Below are 13,472 nucleotides of genomic sequence, written 5' to 3' on the forward strand. Positions count from 1 at the left end.
TTCATTTTGGATGTCTTAACCCTAATGGTGGAAGTTAATTACTTTGTGTTTTTTGCAGTCATGTCTTTCCCAGCTGAAGGAGTTGAATCCGCCATTAAGAATAACATTGAGGACGTGCGTCTGTTCCTGGATTCTCGACACGCGGGTCATTATGCAGTATACAACCTCTCCAAACGCTCCTATAGACCGGCTCGGTTTCACAACAGGGTGAGTTAGCTTTTTCTCAAATGCAAATGATCAACAGATTACAATGACCTAAATTAATGTCTTTCCAAATATCATGAAACCAGTGTTGTACATATAACTAAAGCTATTAAAAATCCTTTAGTTTTTTAAATTAGGTGAGGTAAAATGAAAATTGATGAAAACTAACATTTAAAAAACGTAAATGAAAACTTTAACTGTTGCCTTTGCAACTAACTGAAATAAGTTTAAAGGTAGGGTAGGCCATTTATTTTATAAACGCTTTTTGTTATACTAGTTGAAAAACTTTCTTCACATCCTGATAGCAATAGTGGTCTAAAAATGTAAACGTGTACATATATCTTCTGTGGAAGTCTCAGGACCTCAGCGATGTCCTACCTGTCAGCGTATGCATTTCCACACATCACACGATGAGCTTTTAGACATCAGGTAGTTCAACACAGTATCTCATTTTGGTGGCAGACTCTCCTGTGTGTGTTCATGTGTTTTGGAGGAGATGTGGCTTTGGAGACGCTCTAAAAGGGAGGGTGGGATCTCATGCTTTCAAAGCTAGCTTGCTATTGCTAGCCGCTTCGAAATTGCCTACCTTACCTTTTAAGTTGAAGTTTTACTATAACTAAAACTGGAATAAGCTAAATAAAAATACTAATGAAAATGACAAAAGCCCAAAATACTAAAATGAAAACTAAAACAGGAATAAAAATATGATTTAAAAAAAAAAAAATCAATAAATACTGTAATAGTAAATAAATATAATTAAAAAATAAATAAATAAATAAATCCAGAGTAGATGCCATACTTAATTTGATAAATATGAAAACAAGGCTAGATTGAACCAATAGCATAAGTTTGTGGCTTGGCTGTTTGATAAATTCTTTTGGTGATATTATTGGCAAGGTAATGAAACCCCTCACTTTTAAATATGGTGTCTAGTCTTTCTATCGTCTACACACATTGTAATTGTTTTTCTGTGCCGTACTGTACTTGATGAAACTCATAATTGTGTTGTTTGTGCAGGTATCGGAGTGCGGCTGGCAACCTCGACGAGCTCCTACTCTGAAGAACTTGTACAGTATATGTAAGAACATGCATCAATGGCTCAAACAGGACCAGAGGAACATCTGCATCGTACATTGTCTGGTGAGCACACAAACTCACACGGTGCTTTTCCACCGATATTACTAGGGATGGGCAACGATTAATCGCATCCAAAATAAAAGTTTGTGTTTACATAATATATGTGTGTGTAGTGTGTATAATTAATTTGTATATATAAATACCCACACATGTATGTGTATATTTAAGAAAAATGTGTTATTAATATATCAAATATTTATATTTTTATATAATATTAATTATATATAAATATATATAAAGTATATACATGCAAGTATTTCTTAAATATATACATGCATGTGTGTGTATTTATATATACAAATTAATTATACACACACATATATTATGTAAACATAAACTTTTATTTTGGATGCGATTAGTCGCGATTAATCGTTGCCCATCCCTAATTACTAGCTACGTTTACATGAACGCTAAATAAAGTGATCGGGTTGATGTGTGCGTTTATGTCTCACAAGCTTCAAATCTGATGTTTTTCTTTGTTTTGAAAAGAGCAGACTTAATATTTATCTATTTCGGGTCACATGAAGTGCTGCTAATTTTTATCAAGCAGCAAAAACGGCCGAAACAAGGACTGCTGGGACACAGACGATGAGTGGAAGGAGAATTTTAGAATGACACAACAGTCATTTATAACTCCTCATTCAACAACAACATAAGTTCAGTGTGTCTTACTGCATTTCTGTGCAGTGCTTTCCAATTTCAGTTTTCAACCTTGATGGGATTCAAAAAGGTTAAACCACTCCTTACAATCTAAATGAAATTTGGGGGATTTGGCCTATGCATTGTGATTGACGTGGTGACTTTTTATATTCTGATTATGCTAATAGTCCGAATAAAAGCACTAGTTGTACTACTGTCATCTTCATATTGTGGCGTTGTGTTTTTGTATGCAGGATGGACGGGCAGCGTCGGCTGTGGTGGTTTGTGCGTTCCTCTGTTTCTGTCGTCTGTTCTCTACAGCCGAGGCTGCGGTGTACATGTTCAGCATGAAGCGATGTCCACCGGGCATCTCGCCCTCACACAAGCGGTAACAACCTCTTCTCTTTTTCTCACTTTGTTCTTTTGAAGTAAGACCAAAATGTCAGGACGGATTATTCTAGGACCGAAATGAATTAATTCAGCAGCTCACACACATGAACATGAGCAGTGAGCCGCAAGTGTGACCGCGCTATGGTGCTGAGGTCACTTCCTTCCACAATTGTTCTTCGGCTCGCCCTAGCTTCTGCCGAACTTCGCAAGCTCATGAGACTCTTTTGACTCTAACCAAGTGTGAATGTACTAGATGTAAAGGAAGTGACATAACCTCGAACAATTCTGTTGTTCACTTGAACCAGAGCATTGAGCTGCCATTAAAAGAGTACTAATAATTTTGTATTATTTTATAATATTGTAGTATTTGTAAAAAAAAAAAAAAAAAATTAAATAATAATTAATTTTTATATTTTCAGTTTTAGTTTAGGTTTAATAATTTGATGTGCTTTTGTCATTTAATTAATTTATTTTCTATTTAACTTTAATTAAAAAAAAAAACTTGTTTTAGTTGCCAAGGCAACTTTTTAATTTTTTTTTATCGGATTTCTATATTTTAACTGATATCTGATTTCATATGATTTCTAATGGTGTCTAATATTTCAGTTAACAAAAACCAGGGTTATTATCATTAAATAAAACTAATACCATAATGAAAACATTTTCATAACTTGAAATAAAATAAATATAAAAGCAAAAACATCTATTTGCCTAGTTTAAGTACTAAAATAACTAAAACTTTATAGACACATTTATTAAAATCGATACAATATAAAAAACGCACAACAAAATTAACAAAACTTTAATATTAAAATCAAAATAATTAAATCTAATTCAAATAAAATTCTAAAAATTAACAAAAGTTACAAAAGTGTTTAAAATAAGCATTTTCCTATGTTCATATATTTGGTAATATTTTATTTTTAGTGTCCTTGTTGCATATGTTACATGAAGTTGCAATAGTAATAACAGTACATCATTCATAATTACATGCAACTAACCCTAAACTTAACTCTAATCCTGACCTAATGAAGTTACTTAATATTGCTCAGTACTTAAATGTAGAATTACTGTAACAGTCACCTTAAAATAAAGTGCAACCATATATTTAAAAAAATAATTCATTCCTGTGATGCAAAGCCGAATTTTCAGCATCATTACTGCAGTTGTCAGTGTTACATGATCCTTCAAAAATCATTCTAATATACTGATATGATCAAGGTTTTTGCAAATATTAAGCAACAGAAAAATAAATTATTTCCACTATTAATAATTGAGCACCAAATATTTCAGTGCAATAAAGTATTTTTGATCAAATAAATACATTCTCGGTGAGCATAAGAGACTTCTTTTAAACACACCGGTATTGTACTGTATGTCATAACTGTGTGTTAACGAATTGCATTAACCAGTGACTGTGGTTGTGTGTAGGTATATTGAATACATGTGTGATATGATGGCAGAGGAGCCCATAATCCCGCACAGCAAGCCCATAACCATCCGCTCTGTCGCCATGACACCCGTGCCACTCTTTAATAAGCAGCGAAACGGCTGCCGGCCATTCTGTGAGGTTTATGTCGGTGACGAGCGCATCGCAACCACCTCACAGGAGTATGACAGAATGAAGTAAGTCACATGATCCGGTGCTGATAGAGATGATTATCATGTGCGCCTCCATCTGTAACTAAGTTTGCCGTTTCTGCAGGGATTTTAAGATGGAGGACATGCGGGCGGAGATTCCTCTGAATATAACCGTGCAGGGTGACGTCGTGATCGTGATTTATCACGCCCGCTCCACGTTGGGTGGACGCCTGCAAGCCAAAGTAAGACAAGTGACCAATATTTGTGTGGTTTCTCCCATTACATGTTTATTAACTAGATCTGAAATATTAACAAATCAGTTGCTGATCAGTCGGACTGTAACTTTATTATGAACGGCATGATTATGATATAAACGGCAACGTAAGAACAATAGTTTGACCCTCACTGACGATTTGAGGAAATCAAAGACAAACACACCATTGCATTTTTTTTTTTTAATTTACAAATTGCACATTTAAAAAAAATATATATATTTACAAGAAAGAATTTAACTTTTTGTACAGACACACTACTCTTTACATTTTTAATCTCTCCCTGACTAACCCACAGCAAACTGCCTTGAAAGAAATTAAGTAAAAAGTTATAAATAAAATTAGGGCTGGGTATCGATTCAGATGTTCAAACTCGATTTGAATTCGATTCTCGATTCGACTATAATGAATATAGATGTAATACAAATCCATATTTATAAAAAGAACAGTTTATTAATTAACCACTTCTAAACTTATGTCCAAAGTCATTAAGAGCCACAAACCTGTATATAAAACTCTTTTTATTTTAGGTACACTATACACTAAATTCATATAATGAATAGACAGGATTTTGATGCTAAATTGACACACCTTGATCAAACAGGATTTGGTTATTTTAAGTTTAAGATGGATAAATAAATATCAGTTATCTTTTTTTAGACATTTTTGATTGATTTCATGCTACACATGGAAGCTTGATTTCAATCTTTGAATTAAAAATAAATAAATACAATAGAATAAAGACACAAATAAAGAGACATAAAAAGAAACGTTTTTGGTATAGGTCTGAAATTCTACAGTAACTGAATAAAGTAATCCAATGTCAAATAAAACTCAACAGTCTTTTAGTCCTGACTGAATTAAATACATAGGCTATAAATTCGTAATTCCTTTCAATTAATGCTATATTATGTTGTTTTGACATTTTGTTGAATCGATTTTGAATCGACAACATTTTAAAAAACGATTAATCGAAAAATCTTTTTTTTTTTTTGCCCAGCCCTAATTATAATAAATAAATAACCATTCTGCATCTTTATCAAACGGTTCCTCATTTGTTGTAATTCCACCCATTTTAAGACATCATAATGTTTTTTTTTTTGCAGATGGCTTCCATGAAGGTGTTTCAGATTCAGTTCCATACAGGCTTTGTGCCCAGAAACGCCTCCACTGTCAAATTTGCAAAGTGAGTTTCAGATTACTCTTACAATGATCTCATATCAGTTTCGCTTTTGATTGGATGTCAAAATGACGATACTGTATGTATTTGCAGATATGATCTCGATGCGTGTGACATCCAAGAGAAATACCCTGACCTCTTCCAGGTACAAGTAAATGTGGAGGTGGAGCCTCAGGATCGCCCTAGCAACAAGACTACGCCCTGGGAAAACTTTGCCACAAAAGGACTTAATCCCAAGATCCTTTTCTCCAGCCGAGATGAACAGCAAGAGATCCTGACAAAATTTGGTGAGTTTCTCTTTATTTGGTTAGTTTTTGTAAGGTTTATTTGGTTCTGTCTTTATAAGAGCTTATAAACGGTCCTTAAAGCTACACTGTGTAATTCTTTTAGTTTATTCTTAGCTAAAAACACTTAATTCTTTCAAAAATATATGTGCTCATTAATGTATATTTAATTCGTTCAAGTAATAAAGTATTCTCGTGAGTGTATAATATGCCATTGAAAATACATACGGGTAAGGGGTTCTAATGTCGGTCGCCATGTTGCCCCTCCATCTTGAAAGTACATTAGCCAAAGAGGGAAATACCCGTTAATTCAAGCTTCGCCTTTCACGTTTACATTTGAGTTAACACTCATGGACGAGGTCGAACTGGAAGCCATGTTAATCTTGGACTACATTGGCCACCGTAGGAGTTAAAATGAAATCGAAATTGAGAGGAACAGAAACTAATATTCACTGGATGGTCATATACATTTTCACCGCTAGATGGGGCTAAAAATCACACAGTGTAGCTTTAATAAGTCTTTTAATGTAATAAATTAATTTTGTTCAAATTTAACGTCATAAACAGTCTTTAACGTCTATAGCAAAAGCTAATATCTATAGCTTTAATATCTATATTAATGTTTGGACGTCTTAATGTGATTATATAACTTCAAAAGGCTTTGATTTAATTAAAATGATTGTGAGCCATCTACTGTTGATGAATTATGGCAATGTTTACTTTATGGTGAGGATTATATTGTAATTTGTTGCAGATGGTTGTAACGTGTAAGAGTGCATCATTTTTCCCCCTCGCCTATTACAGCTGGGAGTACTAGTAAAACCATAGATATTTTCAAAATAAGAGTCCTTATTGTTATAATTAAAAGTACCGTATTATGCATAAAATCTTTTTTTTCTCTCTCTGGATAATTTTGGTTACACAATAAACTAGGCTTGTGCGATTAATCGTTATTGATTTTCGATTTTGGCTTCCAATGATTATCGAGGTAAACCGATTATTTTTCCGCTGCTGCGTTCTGTCCGGCGCACCTTCCTTTCCTTCACAGCGGTGAGCTTTCGGTCCTCCCTAAAAGCTCAAGCTTAACATCTAGATCAGCTGAATAAGCGAGTGTTGTAAAATGGAGTCTACTGTTGCTAAACTGCGGGACCTGTGTGATATTAAACAGTGATATCAAAAGAGACATCTTCTGTCCAATCAAATGCTCTCTAGAATCTAAAGCGTTGTTCCACTACATTATAAAGAGACGCTGCAGCTAAAATTTTTCACTTTTTTACACATTTGCTATTTTCTATATGGTGAAAGGGACATAGAGCACTTTATACAGGGGGATAGGGAACGCTTCGCATCAGTGTCACGTGAACCGCTGTAGCGCGCACACAGTAAGCTCTGCTCCAGTGAGACGATAGCAAAGAACGGATCATATGCGTGAGTCGGCGCAAACCACACAAAACATGTGAATTCTACCAAGAATGCTGTATTTCGCAGCGATATGGAGGAGAAACCGTTTGTGAAAGAGACACCAGTGCCATTCAGCACCATAAATTACTCGCTTCTTTTCAGACTGCACATCCTCAGTGTGATGAAGACCACTGTTTGGCTGTAGTAACAGTTTAATTTTTTCACAAATTTCATCAACACTGAATAACACGCCTCGCTTTAAGGAACTTCTGTGGGACTCAAAGCTTTCAGATACCCTACATTCTTGTTTTTTCATCTACATTTTGATGTTATACTTTTCATATTGGTTTTAACCTAGAGTTTTTTTTGTTCTTCTTAATCTATCCGGTTGATCAGGTAAACCAGAGCTTCCACGTCAGCCTGGTTCAACAGCCTGCTACGCCTCTGAACCGTCTCAGCCGGAGCTTTCTCCTGAAGGGCCACAGACCGAATCAGATTCCCCTTCTCCTCAAAGCACTGACACCAACGCCAACAACTTCTTCCAGATGCTTGACTGGGAAGGTATACGGCACATTTATAACACCTTCAGTTAAAGGAGTAGTTCACTTTTCAAAAAACTTTTGCTGATAATTTACTCACCCCCAATTTCATCCAAGATGTCCATGTCTTTCTTTCTTCAGTCGAAAATAAATTAAAGGTTTATGATAAAAACATTCAAGCATTTTTCTCCATATAATGGACTTCAATGGGAACCAAACGGTTCAAGGTCCAAAAGACAGTTTCAGTGCAAACTATTCAAAGGGATTTAAACGATTCCAGACGATGAATAAGGGTCTTATCTAGGGGTGTAACGATTCACTCGTTTTCTCGATGCATCGATTATAAATCCTGACGATGCATATGCATCGATCCTGAAACATGTATTTTGAATCGTGAATTAATCGCGATTTTATAGCGATTCAGTGGTTTAAAATATATAAACACAACCTTAAAGTGTTCCTGGTACAAGCTGCCTCACGCATTGGCCGTCAAAAGACATCCGCATTTGATTGGTTTCACGCGCGCTCACACACCCCTGATTTCTCACGCTGAAGCCCGGTCGGTCAAATGCCTGGAAGATGAGTTTATCTTTCTACCTGTTGAGCTACTCGTGTCGTGATCAGCTTGTATTACCGCAAATTAGTTAAAATCTCCCGGAATCTAGAGCGAGCGTGCATACGAGACAGAGGTTGTGCTCCAAACCGCGTATCGCGCGTTCACACACACGGCTGCACGCACTCGGCAGAGAGGGAAAGCGAGCGAGAGACCACCTTGCGTGTACGGTGAGTCTTTCCATGTAATAAATGAATGAAAGCGTTTTATTTCATAGTGCCCACGCAATGGCATGGCAGCTTTATCAATGGCTTGAGCGGTTTGCCTCAAAACTATTGCTTTCTCGACAGAGAGCTCAAACATGGACTGTTCAAAAATCTGTAGTTAACGTTACATGAGAGCTATGGGACTGAGCGCGAGCAAAATCCAGTGAAATGATGTTAACGAGTGCATTCATTTGTGCATGTAGTCATTTAATGCGATACTTTAAAAGTCTTTTTCAAAATATTGGCTACTTAGGTAGGTTTCTACAAATGCTAATTTGTAGGCCATTGATTTTTTTTTATAATATTATATTCATTAAAATTAAAAACAAACATGAACTAACATTAACAACGGACAAAATCCCCACTATCTGACCCCGAAGGCCGCTGTGTAGGCTAATTCAAACCCAGACAAAGACCCATTGGGTGAAGCATTGAAATAATACTATAATGCATATAAAAAATTAAGAATCGAATTAATCGAATCGCATCGAATTTGGATGTGAATCGCATCGAATTGAATCGATCTGAATTTGCACAAATCGTTCTTGAATCGAAACGAAAACCTATGAATCGTGAATCGAATCGATTCGCTGTCTACCCAAAGATTCACAGCCCTAGTCTTATTAAATGAAACGATCGCTCATTAAAAAAACAACAAAAAAACAAAGTTTACGTTTTATAAGCTCAAATGCTCGCCTTGCTCTGTTCTGTGTGACTCTCCTGTTCTAAGTTGTTCATCAAAATGAACGAATCTTTTTCCGAGCCAATTTGTTTGTTTCGTTCGTTGAATGAACCAAATGACTCGGAAAAAGATTTGTTAATTTTGATTAACGAGTTCGAACAGGAGAGTCACAAATGTGCATCACAGAACAGAGCAAGGCGAGCAATTGAGCTTATAAAACTTAAACTTTGTTATTTATTTATTAAATGAGCGATCATTTCGCTTGATAAGACCCTTATTCATCGTCTGGAATCATTTAAAGCCCTTTCAACAGTTTGCATATTGCACTGAAACTCTCTTTTGGACCTTGAACCGTTTGGTTCCCATTGAAGTCCATTATATGGAGAAAAATGCTGGAATGTTTTCATCAAAAACCTTAATTTCTGAAGAAAGACTGAAGAACACAAATTTATGCAAATTTTCTCTGTTTGCTGCCTCTGCACATTAAAGGGGAAGAATGTAAAATTAGAGATGGCATAAGTCCTTGATTAAATTCAAATACTCTATTTAAAAAAATCTTTTATTGAAATTTACTCAATTGCAATTTGACCGTTAACCAACAAAATACCGGAAGTGTCCTGTTCCATGGCCATGAACCGCATTATTTGATTGTTATCCAAGGCTGCACAATATTTTAAAGGGGTGGTTGAGTTTTCTATCTTTAGTTAGTGTGTAATGTTGTAAAGTTCAAAGTATTTGCTTTTAAACAAATTGCTTTTTAAGGACTACAACCAACCCTGGACATAATAACCCACAACTTTAACATGCTGTATATAAATATCTGTGGGGTATTTTGAGCTAAAACTTCACATACACACTCGGGGTACATCAAAGACACATTGTACATCTTGTGAAAAGAGCATTATACCATAATCATAATCTAGTGCTATTGTGAAATTGATTTATGCACTGTGTCATGGTGTATTTGCAGATGGAAGTCGGCAGTTCGATTGCTCTGACAGCCAATTGGATGATCAGGAGGACTTGAGTGGCGGCTCGGAGGAGGAGTCAGTGTCTTACTCCGCCCCCATTGATGGGACTCTGTCACGTGACACCAGCGAACCGCTCTTCGAGGCAGATTTCACATCCACACCACCTGACCCCCAGCCCGACACAGAGGACCTGCTCGGCCTGAACTCTGACCCCTGTCTTTCGGCCGAGAACATTTCTGTGGTGACTGGTTTGAAAAGTTCTGCTAGTAACAGTGATTTACTAAACGATCTGTTCGCCCCTCCATCCAACGCTGCGCCTCCAGCTAACACAGAAGACCTGATCGGAGAAGGGACAGGAGAAGATCTGTTCTTCCCCAACACGTCCAGCCAACCGGCGCCAGCGGCTCAGAAAGGTAGAAGAGATTTCCTACAAGACCTGGTGTTCAGTACCAAAAGGTTGCGAGTGTGATTTACCTATAATAATAAATATAGTTAATAAAGATTAAAGATGAAAGTCAAAAATCTGAAGAAATTTATATTTTGGTAAAGTCTATTTTAGGAACAATATTAATTTTGGCATTAGGAAAAATTTTCCTGACAGCTAATTGATGAATTTTTCTCTCAAATTCTCATTACTGTAAAGATAAAAAGTGTATATGTTGTATTTATATATATTTTTTTATAAATTTGTACATATTTTTTTATGTATTATGCTGATTTATTTTTTTTTATTTGTAATTTATTTGTTTTCTTATTATACGTAGAGGGTGGGGGAAAGCAACAACATCGGCATTTAATTTAATTTAATTTAATTTAATTTAATTTAATTTAATTTAATTTAATTTAATTTAATTTAATTTAATTTAATTTAATTTAATTTAATTTAATTTAAGAATCAACAAATAAAATGAAAATAGCAGATCCACTGAACACTAATTTAATTAAAATATAAATAAAATAATTTGACCAAAATTAGCTCTTTTCATTAATGCAAAATAAAAATAAAAATTCTTTTGATGTTCGGGTAAATGTCACCCGGACGTGTTCTTTTAATATTTTAGAATATATTAATATTTTTGAAAAATATTTGTATAAAATGTTTTTCAGTTTTTTTTAAATCATGGACTTTCTTTCCGTAGACTTCTTTGACCCCTTTGGTGTGGGGTCAGCATCTTCAGGGTCAGATCTGTTTGGTGACCTCTTGGGGTCAGACAGTGGAAGTAGTGGCTTTAAAGCTCCGCCTCCTGCATCCAACTCCAGCCTCTTTAACCTCAGTGAGTTCTGCTCCGATTTACACATGAATCAAAGTAGTGTACTAATAAATCATTGGTAACGCTTTACTATAAGGTTTCATTAGTTAATTACTTTAGTTAACATGAACTAAGAATGAACAATACTTATACAGCATTTATTAATCTTAGGTAATGTTGATTTCAACATCAGTTAATGCACTGTAAACTAACATGAACAAACAGCTGGATTTGTATTAATTAACATTAACAAAGATGAATAAATACTGCAACATTTGTATTGCTCACGAGTTAATACATTAAATAATGTTAACAAATGAGGCCTTATTGTAAAGTGTTACCAAATTACCAAGTGTTATTATTTTTTAAAGGGACAAAAAAAATTGTGGTTATTAAGAGCAATGTTTGTTTTGAGTTAAAAGGGGTAGTTCACCCAAAAATGAACATTTTCAGAATTAAATTTTTTGGATAAACTATCCCTTTTAAAGCTGATCTTTTTTTCTTTTCTTTTTTTTTTTTATTTTTAAAAAAGGTATAAATCAACATCGGTTTAAGTTCTTTGGTGTTTTCAAAGGAAATGTCAGGGTGTCTGAAAGTGTAAAAACTTCATAAAATGAATATTTATAAAATATTTTGCCAGATAAGTTAGCAAGCGAGACTCCGAAGATGACATCATCCGCAAGTCAGCCCGATCTGTTAGGTGGGTGGGACAACTGGACCACAGGTGGAACCAGCACGACTATTAACATGACCACCGCTGCCAGCAAACCTACTATGAGTGGTAGTTAAACATTCATTCATTCATTCATTCATTCATTCATTCATTCATTCATTCATTCATTCAGATAACCAGACCTAAAAGGGATAGTTCACTTTGAAATTATAATTTTTTATATGTTTTAGCTTACCTCAAGGGCATCCAAGATGTAGGTGTCTTTGTTTCCACAGTAGTTTCAATTTTGATATTTTTAGGTCAAACCGTTCTTGTCTGTCAGTCATATAATGGAGGTCTATGGTCACCACTTCAAAGAGCATGCACAGAGAAGTCCAAATTAAACCTGATTTAATGACTTGTAAATGTAAGTACACATTGATGGCCTAAGACACGAAACGAGCGGTTTGTGTGAGAAAACGAGCAGTATTTATCTCGTTTTTACCTCTTGTAACCACAGCCACGTCCAAGTGATCTGAGGGCGCGGTGCTTTGTGGCTATGGTCACAAGGTAAAAACGATATAAATACTGCTCGTTGTCTCACACAAACCGCTCGTTTCGCTTCAACTACATCTTGGATGCCCTTGAGGTAAGCTAAAACATACCAAAAATTAATTTCAAAGTGAACTATTTCTTAAAATCAGTCAGAACAGTTACTTGTTTAAGTTGGTAACGCTTTACAGCAATCTAATTTGTTAACTTTAGTTAATGCAATAACTTGCAATAATATCAGCATGAAAAGGAAGCTTCAGTTGTTTATTCTTCCCTATTGATGTATATCCGAGGAAAACAATTAAATAATGTAGGGTCATGTTTGCTCATGGGGTGGTTGATTGGATGGTTGTGCTTTGCTATTGGTGGATCTCATGTGAGTGACAGGTTGTCCCGCCCTCACGCCAGTGAACACGTCATCAGAGAAGAGAGCAGATGTTGATAAAAGATTAATATTTTTTATATAAACATGTTGACAAATAATTTATAATAAACACTTATTCCATGCAATATTCCATGAAAAATATTAATTTTCTCGTTTGATTTCATGGAGACTTTAACAAATATATTTTACAGCATTTATTAAACTTTGTCAATGTGAGTTAATAAAAATGTACTTGTTGTTATATGTACATGTTGTTATTGGTAACAGGAATAACTTGATCTTTAACTCTTTCCCTGCCATTGCCAATTTCCGTCGTTTGAAGCAACGTTTCCCCGCCATTGACAGAAATTTCCGGCTTTCCGTGTCGTCACGGTTATACGGTAGGGGGCGCTAATTCGCATCTTCTGAAATAATACAGAATCTCCTGCTCAAAAGACTTGTGAAGAAGCAGAAACAAGCAATGTCACATGTAAGCAGATGCTTGTAAAATAATGCAATCATCAACATTAAACGGCATATAAATAATGTTACCGA

General features: G+C 35.3%; 1 protein-coding gene across 4 annotated transcripts in view; it reads left to right on the forward strand.

Annotated features, from left to right (window-relative positions):
* The window catches only part of gak (cyclin G associated kinase), a 45,275-nt gene that overhangs the window by 23,378 nt on the left and 8,425 nt on the right, over positions 1 to 13,472 (forward strand). For 2 of the 4 annotated variants that reach the window (XM_089130575.1, XM_039659600.2), the window contains exons 13-23: positions 59 to 207; positions 1,222 to 1,344; positions 2,235 to 2,368; positions 3,802 to 3,996; positions 4,076 to 4,193; positions 5,330 to 5,409; positions 5,497 to 5,690; positions 7,485 to 7,649; positions 10,099 to 10,512; positions 11,239 to 11,373; positions 11,990 to 12,130. In XM_089130575.1, the coding sequence (XP_088986701.1) occupies positions 59 to 207; positions 1,222 to 1,344; positions 2,235 to 2,368; positions 3,802 to 3,996; positions 4,076 to 4,193; positions 5,330 to 5,409; positions 5,497 to 5,690; positions 7,485 to 7,649; positions 10,099 to 10,512; positions 11,239 to 11,373; positions 11,990 to 12,130 (1,848 nt within the window). The remainder of the gene's footprint in view (positions 1 to 58; positions 208 to 1,221; positions 1,345 to 2,234; positions 2,369 to 3,801; positions 3,997 to 4,075; positions 4,194 to 5,329; positions 5,410 to 5,496; positions 5,691 to 7,484; positions 7,650 to 10,098; positions 10,513 to 11,238; positions 11,374 to 11,989; positions 12,131 to 13,472) is intronic. The other 2 variants (XM_089130576.1, XM_089130577.1) reach the window with 1 other exon arrangement.

The sequence above is a fragment of the Pimephales promelas genome, chromosome 4 (genome assembly GCF_988280905.1).
Source record: "Pimephales promelas chromosome 4, fPimPro1.hap1.1, whole genome shotgun sequence".
Lineage (NCBI taxonomy): Eukaryota > Metazoa > Chordata > Actinopteri > Cypriniformes > Leuciscidae > Pimephales > Pimephales promelas.